The sequence below is a fragment of the Vigna unguiculata genome, chromosome 9 (assembly GCF_037176805.1).
Source record: "Vigna unguiculata cultivar grain cowpea cultivar isolate G323 ecotype 2 chromosome 9, ASM3717680v1, whole genome shotgun sequence".
Lineage (NCBI taxonomy): Eukaryota > Viridiplantae > Streptophyta > Magnoliopsida > Fabales > Fabaceae > Vigna > Vigna unguiculata.
Window position 1 is genome coordinate 408,796 of NC_140800.1, and position 12,052 is coordinate 420,847.

At 30.4% G+C, this 12,052-nt stretch overlaps 2 protein-coding genes across 2 annotated transcripts; both read left to right on the forward strand.

The window, feature by feature from the left end:
- Nucleotides 1-86: 86 nt before the first annotated feature.
- On the forward strand, nt 87-1,210 carry LOC146883435 (uncharacterized). Its single transcript, XM_085666293.1, has 3 exons — nt 87-597; nt 681-825; nt 943-1,210. Exons 1-3 carry the CDS (start codon nt 87-89, stop codon nt 1,208-1,210), a joined length of 924 nt encoding a protein of 307 aa, XP_085522419.1.
- A 3,728-nt stretch (nt 1,211-4,938) lies between these two features.
- LOC114164180 (putative L-gulonolactone oxidase 6) lies at nt 4,939-7,503 on the forward strand. The gene is made up of 4 exons (XM_028048743.2): nt 4,939-5,617; nt 5,726-5,981; nt 6,233-6,334; nt 6,481-7,503. The coding sequence occupies exons 1-4, from the start codon at nt 4,949-4,951 to the stop codon at nt 7,224-7,226; spliced, it is 1,773 nt and encodes a 590-aa protein (XP_027904544.2). The 5' UTR covers nt 4,939-4,948; the 3' UTR covers nt 7,227-7,503.
- The last annotated feature ends 4,549 nt before the right edge of the window (nt 7,504-12,052 follow it).

A 12,052-nucleotide genomic window follows, 5' to 3' on the forward strand; every position in this document is an offset into this window, starting at 1 on the left:
CAAGAATTTCATGCAACCCCTTTGGGCGGACACTTGGGTATTGTTAAGACACTCCATCGGTTGCAAGAAAATTTTTTTGGCCTTCTATGACTAAGGATGTGAAAACCTTCATTCGTCAATGTGTGGTGTGTCAACAGATTAAATATGTGCCTCAGAAACCTGCTGGGTTACTTCAGCCTCTTCCGCTGCCGCATCGTGTTTGGGAAGATTTGGCCATGGACTTTATTACTGGTTTACCACCGTCACATGGGTACACTTCCATTTTTGTGGTTGTTGATCGTTTCTCCAAAGCCGCCCATTTTGCCATGCTTCCTACTCAGTTCTCAGCCTATCAAGTGGCTATGCTTTTCTTTGACGTAGTTGGCAAACTCCACGGCATGCCCAAAAGTATTGTTTCCGATCGTGACCCTTTATTTCTGAGCAAATTTTGGCAAGAGTTATTCAAAGCCAGTGGCACACTGTTGGAATGTCTTCTGCTTACCACCCATAGACCGACGGACAGACGGAGGTTCTTAATCGCACTCTTGAACAATATTTACATGCTTTTTGTCATGCCCAGCCATCAAAATGGAGTCAATACATCCCTTGGGTTGAATGGTGTTACAACACTACTATTCATTCGGCTACGGGTTACACCCCATTTGAAGTTGTATACGGTCGTTCTCCCCCTTCCTTGCCAGGGTATATTTTGGGCCACTCTCAAGTTGAAGCTGTTGATCACTTGCTTAGCTCACGGGATCACATTTTGTCTTGCTTACGTCAAAATTTGCAGAAAGCTCAAGATCGAATGAAGGCAATGGCGGATGCTCACCGTCGTGATGTTCAGTATGAGGTAGGTGCGTAGGTTTACGTCAAACTCCGCCTATATCGCCAAACTTCGCTTAAGGATAAAACCCCACAAAAACTTGCAAAACGCTATTTTGGTCCATTTCAAATTCTCAGTCGGATTGGCCCAGTGGCCTATCGTTTAGATCTTCCGGACACTTCAAAAATTCACCCGGTATTTCACTGCTCTGTTTTGAAAGCTCACAGTGGTTCTCCTCCTCAGGAACCAGGAACACTACCATTGGGTACTTATAATAATGGACCCTTACTTAGTCCATTAGTTATTTTAGACACCCGTGAAACCATTGCAAATGATTCACCTCAACTAGAAGTTCTGGTGCAATGGCAAGGACTCTCTCCCGAGGAAGCTACGTGGGAACCTTAGGGTGATATCAAACGTACTTTCAACCTTGAGGACAAGGTTCTTTTGCCTGACGTGACGAATGATGCAACAATCACTGAGGAAGAGAATGGGCCAATTGAAGCTGTCAGCACTAGGCCCAAAAGACGTATTATGAGGTCATCAAACTGGGAGGATTACGTGCATTGAGAGAGTTAAATTGTTATTTTGTCTTTTATGAAATAAGAATCTTTTATGTTACATGGTTACCGTGATATGCGGAAACCATTACGCATGCAATAAAAGCAGTGTAATGAACCTTTGAATGGGAGGAATATTTTTACATTGGAATTCTCTTTTCTCTCTAGAGGCCTGGTACCTCGAATACCAGATTTCTTTCCCTTTTGCTATCAGAAGCACTATCCTTTGGCAGTTATAGGTATGAGTAAATCTATCTTATAACTTCATGCATCTCATAAAACTGCTGTCTGTCAGTGAATTTGTTATCAGTTGTTTTTTCTGTACTGTTATCACAGTCCGCAGATCAATGGAATTAATGAATCAACAATCTACTCAGGTTCTTTTATACTAACTATTGATCTCGATTTATCATCTTGAGGATCATGATAACGAAACCCTAATTATAAGATTATGAAAGAAAGAAAAATTACAAACATTTTAATATATGATGTTATCCTTGTGGTGTACTTATAGTGTATTGTTGGAAGAAGTTTATTCGAAATGAACTTAAATCAATAATTTATATATATATATATATATATATATATATATATATATATATATATATATATATTATTACAACAAAGTTTATAACAATAAAGTTTTAGGTTAATTTGTTTTCAAAATATGAGAAATCTTAACTGATGATCTAAGTATAGAAATTTCTGATGATGGGTCACAACATTTAGACAATGGTAAAATAAACTACTCTTTGCGTAATTAGGTAAAGTATTTTTTGTATAAAAGAGAAGAGTTATTATAATATATTTAGAAAATTAATAGAAGAAACTTTTGATACTAAAAATTTGGATTTGGGCTTTACTTCGTGTAAGAAAGATATTAATATTCGGGTTAAATATATGTTTTTGTCCTTCAAGTTTCAGCGAAATTTGGAGTTAGTTCCTCATCAAAACTTTTGACTAATTTAGTCTCTCTTCTTTCAAAATACGTGAATTTAGTCCTTTTAACCAAATTTTGTTAAGTTTATCTGACGTTTCAAGCGCATTTCATGATAGTATTTAAATTATTTACACTGTTTGACACATTTTTGCTTCAATGTTAACTTGAATACTATCATGAAATGCGCTTGAAACATTAGATAAACTTAACAAAATTTGGTTAAAAGGACTAAATTCACACATTTTGAAAGATGAAAGACTAAATTGGTATAAAGTTTTGATGAGGGACTAATTCCAAAATTCACTGAAACTTGAGGGACTAAAAACATATTTAACCCTTAATATTCTATCATGTTTGTCTTGAAATTATTATCCTTAATTATCATGTAAAATAACTGTATTTTTTAAAACAGTATTTATAATGTCAACATTAACTTTAAAAAAAAAATACATTATACGGATATATTGCATCTATGATACACATATATGATACGTGTATCGAATACGACATGTATCCGATACGTCGATAGATTTATTTTCAAAATAATAAGATACGATACGTGATAGATACGTTATATATAAATATTAAAAAATATACAATAATTCTTAAAAATATAATAAATATATGATTATTTTTGTGTGAATCAAAATTAAAACTATATGTACTAAAGTTGTCAATATAAAAATATAAATTACTGTCATCATAGAAGTACTATTTAAAGAAAACTCTTAATAATGACCAATTTTAGTAACCAAAAATATGTTAGAGACCAATTTATAGACTAATTATTTTGGTAGTCAAAACCTAGCAGCTAATTTTAACCACCAATTTATAAACCAATTCATAATTGAAACTATTTTAATTATCAATTTAGATACCAATTATAATTTTTGGAAACTATTTTAGTTTTCAATTTGATCACTATTTAGTGACTAATTATTTGTTGTCACTAAAATTGATCATTATTCAAATATTTACTTGTAGTGTACTATGACTTTATAAATTAGATACTTCATTGATAAGTATCGATAAAGTATCCTATAAGTATCAAACACGATACTTGTCGGATACGGATCAAACACGATACTTGTCGGATACGGATACGTGATCCAAGTTGAAATATGAGTGCATCAGAGGATTGCATATATAACTATCATAGTTACATTTTTACATTATTTTTTTAAATTCATATTAGGATGGAAAAAAAAGAAATAAGAGAAAGAGAGTAAAACTGAAATTATTTTGACGATAAAAAGATGAATGAAAAGTGGATGAAAATAAATGATAATTTTTTAATAGCACGTAACTGAAATATTTTAACTACATTATTTTAAAATTACTAAACTCCTACTGAGAATAAATACAAGTTAAATTTGAATAATGCATAATTTGAATAATTGAATAAACGGTATTTTGCAAAGCAGGTCAACTTCCATTCACACAAGTAAATAAACCAATAACAAAGCTCATAGTTTTGTATGCACCGTTGAATTCAAACAGAGGATAAAAGATTAAATAAAAAGCTTAATAATATAGAACGTGCTTTAATGATATATTCTTTTCAATATTATACATACTTTTGAATCAATTGTACATATATATGATATAATTTTTACTTATTTTTTCGTATTCCAGCATTATAATAAACCCAATACATTGTAAAAACACTTCCACATAATTAATTAATATAAAAGTCTTATCTCACTTGCTATGATGCAAGTAGGTTTTTTAAGAAGTTTTTTTTTTTTTTTTAATTATGACATAAACTAATCACACCAAACCTATAACCCCGAATTAAATTAAGTAGACTAAGTTTACTAATAGTACTCAATATGAGATGCGGACCGAGATAACGTGCAATACATTGAAATTTGAAATATTTTATCAAATGTGTAGTGGTAATATTATTATTTTCATAATAGTTTCTTTTTTAATGACGGTTTGTGACATACTCTTAATGTCTTTATACATTTTCAAAATATTATCATTACCAAAGTAATTAATCACAACATATGTGAACTACAAAAACATAGTTATGTTTGTGTCAACAAGAAATTTGTTTCCTCTTTTATTTTTCGACATCACTTAATAGTTCATCAAGTGAAAGATAACTAATTATGTAACTCTGTATCTTTACAATAAATACCATATTGTTTATAAGCCTATATTGTTGAGAGGTATATTATTGATGAAATAATTGAATTTAGTACAAAATATGTATTAGAAGTATACGTTTTAGGTGTTTCCAAAGTCTCAACGTGAAACAAGATATTAAGGTAAGTTTACGAGAGATGTTAAGGTAGTTTCAAATGATCGAGGGAATTTTCTTTAAAAACATTTGTATATATATTGAATAATATTGATAAAGTTCTTTCTTACATAGCTAATCATAAAACATTTTTAAGACCATCAACTATGAAATAAACTATAATCACACCAAACCTATAACCCTGAATTAAATTAAGTAGACTAAGTTTACTAATATTACTCAATATGAGATGCAAACTGAGATAACGTGCAGTACATTGAGATTTGAAAGATAATATTATTATTGTTATAAATAGTATAAACAACGTGCAAAAACACTATCTTCTTACTGTATAAATGGCTACAGAAACAAGAGAAGATGAACACATTAAAAAGATGAAGGAACAAGTTTTAAGGTTCACACTTGTGTTCTTATTCATCTGTGTCTGTGGAGTGATTGCAGATCCTCCAGAGGATCCAATCCAGTGTGCTTCAAAAAACACAAAATGCACCATCACCAACACCTATGGCATGTTCCCCGACCGAGCCACTTGCAACGCCTCCGAGGTTGTCTACCCCACCTCGGAGGAGGAGCTGGTCGCCGCTGTGGCATCAGCTTCCAAGAACAAAAGAAAAGTGAAAGTCGCAACACGCTTTTCCCACAGCATAACCAAGCTGGCTTGTACTGACGGCGAAAACGGGTTGCTGATAAGCACTAAGAATCTAAACAAGATACTGAACATCGACGCGAAGGAAGGGACAATGACGGTGCAGAGCGGCGTGTCGCTGAGAGAGATCATGGCGGCGGCCGCCGATGCTGGTTTGGCCTTGCCCTATGCGCCATACTGGTGGGGTTTGACGATTGGTGGAATGATGGGAACAGGTGCTCATGGAAGCACGTTGTGGGGCAAAGGAAGCGCCGTTCATGAGTACGTGGTGGAGTTGAGAATCGTTACTCCTTCTGGACCAAAAGATGGCTATGCCAAGGTTCGGACCCTTGACGAGTCTGATCCCTCTCTCAATGCAGCCAGAGTTTCTCTCGGGGTTCTTGGAGTTCTTTCTCAGGTATATATACATACTCTTTTTTTACTTAATATTATTTTAGTCTCTAATGAAAAAATTATGAACCGGTATAAACAATAGTTTGATTTATTTACACTATTATATATGCAGGTTACCCTAAAATTGCAGCCTCTCTTCAAGCGATCCATTACATATGTGACGAAAAATGATTCAGATTTAGGAGATGAACTTCTTACTTTTGGAACAAAACATGAGTTTGCCGATGTAATGTGGTACCCAAGTCAGAAAAAGGCTGTGTATAGAATTGATGACCGTGTACCTGTTAGTGCGAATGGAACTGGCTTATACAATTTCTTCCCATTTCGTTCCACACCCTCAGTAGCATTAGCTGTTGTTAGATCTACAGGTTCCAGATACATATTTATCTTCTTACTATTTTTCTATGCTTCATAATTAATCAAATGTCATGCAAAAATACAAATACTATATCTATATCAAGTGCATGCATGTTTGAATATGAATAAAAAAAGAGAAAGGAAAATGACAACCATTAGTAGATAAGGTTATTTAACTTCAATTGTCTTCTTCTTTAATCACTTGTTTTCGAGAAGAAACACGTGATGCTAATACTTGTTTTTTCACATTTTCATTTAACAGAGGAACTTCAAGAAGCTCTACATGATGCTAATGGAAAGTGTATTAGTGCGAAGTTGATAACTGGACTGCTGTCAGGCATTGCTTATGGGTTGACTAACAATGGTACTCATTTTTATTTTTTCATTTTGTTTGTCTTTTAGTAAAATAAAATCGCAATTAATTTGGACTCAGAAATAAAAAAAAAAAAAAACTTTCAATTTCAAATAAAAGAATATATTAATTTATTTAAACATATGATTATGCTGTAGGTATCTTTCGTGGATATCCTGTTGTTGGATATAGCAACAGGATGCAAGCATCAGGAACATGTTTAGATAGTTTTCACGATGATTTGATTACAGCATGTCCATGGGATCCACGAATCAAAGGGGAGTTCTTTTTCCAAACTACGTTCAGCATTCCCATGTCTGATGTAAAAAACTTCGTGGAAGATGTGCAGAAACTTGTTGAGTTGGAGCCAAAGTCACTGTGTGGGTTAGAAATGGAAAATGGAATCCTTATGCGCTATGTTACAGCTTCCAGTGCTTATCTCGGAAAATCAGAAGATGCTGTGGATTTTGACCTCACATACTATCGCAGCAAAGATCCATTGACTCCTAGGCTTTTCCAAGATATACTTGAAGAAATAGAACAAATTGGATTGTTGAAATACAAAGGATTACCCCACTGGGGCAAAAATAGAAACTTAGCATTCGATGGAGTAATCAACAAGTACAAAAATGCAGATAAGTTTTTGAAGGTTAAAGAGGAGTATGATCCAGAAGGGATCTTCTCGAGCGTGTGGTCGGACCAAATGCTTGGACTGAAAGGTGGGGTGACAGTAGATACGGATGGGTGTGCCATGGAAGGGATGTGCATTTGTTCAGAAGATCGTCACTGTGCACCAAAGAAGGATTACTTATGCAGACCAGGGAAAGTTTTTAACAAAGCGAGGGTTTGCACTCATGTTCGTAAGAAAACCAAAGAAGAAGATGATTTGAAAGACGAGCTCTGAAAACCGAGTTCAGATTGTTCTCTGTTAAGTTTTGTTGTGTTATTTTCTGCTGTCTCTCTAAAAAATATATTAATGTTGGTATTTTATATTTTAAAGACACGACATATAAACAACTAAACAGAGAATCCAAATTACTAGGTTTCAATAAATCTGTCTTATTACATCCTGCATCTCAATAAAACTGATGTCTGTCAGTGAATTTGTTATCAGTTGTTTTTTGTTCAGTTTCTATAATGTTATCACAGTCCGAAGATCGATGAATTAATGAGTTAATCTACACAGGTTCTTTTATACAAACTATTGATGTCGATTTATCATCTCGGGATCATGATAACGAAACCCTAATTATAAGATTATGAAAGAAATATTACAAATCAAACTATATTACATTATTTTTTTTAATAAGTATGATTATAACGTAACTGAAATATTTTAACTATATTATTAAAATTACTAAATTCCCTACTGAGAATAACTACAAGTTAAATTTGAATAATTGAATAAACGGTATTTTGCAAAGCAGGTCAACTTCCATTCACATAAGTAAATAAACCCCTAACAAAGCTCATAGTTTTGTATAAAGTACAAGGATAAACTTGTAAAACTACACAAAAACCATACTATATGCACCGTTGAATTCAAACAAAGGATAAAAGATTAAAATAAAAAGCTTAATGATGTAGAATGTGCCTTAATGATATATTCTTTTCAATATTATACATACTCTTGAATCATTTACTGATTACAAAAGTGTTAAGATAGTCAAGCAACCATGTTACTTCAAATGAATAACATGTCATTTGCTATATTCGAAGTGGCTTTCACAACTTCATTTATTTTACAAAACTATCAAAATTATTTCAAATAAACTACAAATATGCATATTAGTATAATGAAATAAATTACAATATAAAATATGTAACATCTCAATTTTAGCAGGTTAAAACTGATAAAATAGGATGTTCCACCTTAGTGTTCAAAACAGATAAACAAATGTATAAAGTATGTTAATACAATCTTACAAATGATCGGACTATATAAATATATCAATTATACACACCAAACATTTATAACTCTAAACACAAGCTAACCACTTACAAAAAAATTTCACTAAGACCTCCTTCCGACCTAAAATATGGCTCCTTAACCTCTAAAGGTGCCTCTGAAACTGCAACCATAGTTGTTCCCCCTCAATAAGTGATCATCGCAAAAGGAAAACAAACAACACAAGACGAAAACATAGAAAAAGAGTAAGTTAATGACTTTTAAAGAATTTTCTCAAACCATATAATATATATATATATATATATATATATATATATAACAATTACAGACAAGCAGATATTCACATACATATATTTATAAACTACGACTCAATTAATTTGCATACATGCATCGAGGTCGGATCCAGTCAGTTATGTATGTATAGTGGCATTTCATGCTCTGCAGAGCGACATATTAAGAGTGAAAAGTTTACCACATACAAGATCAATCCAGTAACACCTATGGTCAAGGAAAAACACTTAGGCTAGAACTCCATGCCCCTCTCACCACATACCTCATTTTTCTCTACTTGAGAATTTGAATGGTTATTAACTGCCAAGGCAATTCCTACCTCTATGCACACACTACCATAATTCATAACTAATTCTCCTTGAATTAGTTTTAACACCTCTCAATCTCATATTACATTGCATATATTAATCACATCTAAATCAATCATCATCCCAATTAGCTTCTATAACCACAAAAATACCATTCAAATCACTCAAGAATGCAAGTTTCAGGTCCTGACTTACTCGCGCAACAACTAGCCTAGGTCTGGAAGTTCCTAACTAGGAAATTTGTCCAGCGAGAATAACTCGCCCAACGAGTTTGCGAATCTGCATAATTCTGCAGATCGATGTTTTGCATATTTCTAGATATCAGCTTACTCGCCCAACAAGTACTTCTTGCCCAACGAGTGTGCAACTCTGCAGAATTATACAAAAGTTGATCTAACATGTTTTATACATCTTCAGCCAGTCCATACCACTCCAAAACCAATGTAGAGATCATTTAATTATCAAACATCAATTCTATCTATTATTCATACCAATTGAATGCAAAACACATCTAAACCAATAGTTATTCTCAATTAACAGGAAAAACACACAACTTGTTTTCAACATCACAAGCAATCATGCATATCAGATACATCAATCAATCACAAATTAAGCATACAATATGCATTTTTAACAGGTTTATCAATTAAGACAGAGAAATTAGCTTCCCTTACTTGGTATCCTGCTTAAACAATTCTATAAACGTCAAACGTCTCTAACTTCACAGGATGCTCTATCTACACATAGAAACATCACAAGAACGATTAAGACATACCATTATGTTCACTAATCAATAGATACTCATATTGATAAATAAAATGATGCATGCAAGCGGAGGAGGGCTTACATGCAATAGAAAACATAAAAGACCAAAAAAGAGAGCAGAGACTTAACTTACGCGAATTGGAGAAACTGATCAGTTCAAATTGAAGAGCTCACCGAGATGATCAATCCTATGGTCTCGGTTCTTCAATCAGACGACCTGAAAGACATAACTCTTAGGAGAGAAGTTAGATAACTATAGAAAAGTGGATTATAGAAAGATGGTGTATCTTAAAATAATGAAACTTATTTATAACAATTTTATTTATACTAAATCCTTTTAATATTAAAATAATCAAGTCTCACTATTTTTAAACCATTATTACTTCTAAAATATCATTTTATAGGGTTTTACAAAACATATATAAAGAAAATAAAAAAAAACATATATAAGATGTTTCAAAATTGTAAAAACATCTTTATGTAACATTCAACTTATTGTGTTTTTCTCTTTAAAGCACTTATCTATCATATATATGAAATGAAAACTTATATAAAATATAAAAGAATTATGTTGTAATTTTTTTAACTTATTTTTTCATAATCCATCTTTATATTAAACTCAAAACATTGTAAAAACATTTCCACATAATATTAATATATATATATATATATATATATATATATATATATATATATATATATATATATATATATATATATATATATATATAAATATATAGTATATTCAACATGTTGATTTATTTGTTCAATATGTCGATTTCACTTGACTTAAGTGAAATTAGCTGATTGAATGATAATTTAGCTGATTAAATATGTTAATAACAGAACTATAACAACTAGGCAATTAACTTGTTAAAAAACCTTTTGTTAGAATAAAAGATTACAACCAAACACAAGGCACTTATTCTATGTCAAATTGTCTCCATGTTAAGCTCCAATCTCTAATTTTCAATATCTTCACTTGTTATCCAGATTAAACACATATCAAGCTTGATCAACACATCATATTTTCTAGTTTTCATCAATCTATCGAGTCCTCATCGAGTCTTTATGTAATATTTTTATCAAATTTTCATGCATCAAAATCTTTTATACTAACAATAAAGATATAAACCTTTAAATAAAGTAATTAAAGTGGTGACGATTAAATTTGATTATTGATGTAACTATGTATCCTTAAAAATGAAATAAAAAGTGTAATGTCACGTTAACTCACTTTTTTAATTTTGTTAGCATAATTTGTTAGACAACATAATTATGAGTTTATATATATATATATATATATATATATATATATATATATGCAAAAACATATATACTATATTATCTATGTGTTTGTATTTTTTAATTTTAAGAAATAACAGTTGGAAGTAATAGTAAAAGGTACAAGAATATTATCGTGAAAACTATAAATACAATGATGAAAAACAAAAAGCAAATTGAAACCCATGACATTTTAGAAAACAAAATCAACAAAGCAGTTATTGATTAAAAGTTAGTTAACAATAAAATAATATAAAAGATAAAATTGAAATTATAAAATGTGTACAAAAAAGAGGAAATCCTCTATGTATATATTAGTGTAAACCTAAGTACTACGGCATAGTATTTGTTTGTACATATTTTTAAATTTTTTTAAATATATATAATATTATATTAGTAGATGATGATATTACAATATCATTAAGTTAATATACAAAGTAAATCTATGTTTTCTAAAAACAAAGTGCAATAAATGAAGAAAAAGTTAGGAAATAATTGTTATTGAATGAAAAAAAGAAAAAGATAACACTTAGAATAGTTTTATAAAATCTTGTAAAAATAATTGTTTGTTGTTTTAAAAAATAAATTATTGTAAAGGATAAATTAGAAATAAATAATTGTGGACATAAATAAAAGAATTATATATATATATATATATATATAATAGTTATTATTATTATTATTATTATTGTTGTTATTATTATTATTGTTGTTGTTATTATTAGCATAAACACAATAAACACATGAGCAACTGCGACTATACACATTTTTTAAATATATATAAAATTATATTAGTAGATGATGATATTGTAATATCATTAAGTTAATATTCAAAGTAAATATATATTTTCTAAAAAAAATAAAATAACCATTAATGAATTTAAAATAAACAGATAACAGTTAGAATAGTTCTACAAGAAACTTGCAAAAATAACAGTTTTTAAAAGTAAATAATTTTATTGTGAAAGGTCAATTAAAAATAAATAATTATGGACACAATAGATAATCTTCTTTATATATAATTATAGATAATAATAATAATAATAATAATATAATATATAATTATATATATATATATATATATATATTTCTCTGTTGTGTGTTCATAATTAATTATTCCCAATTATAATTTTATAATATAATTATTTATTTATTTATTTTTTAAAGACTAAC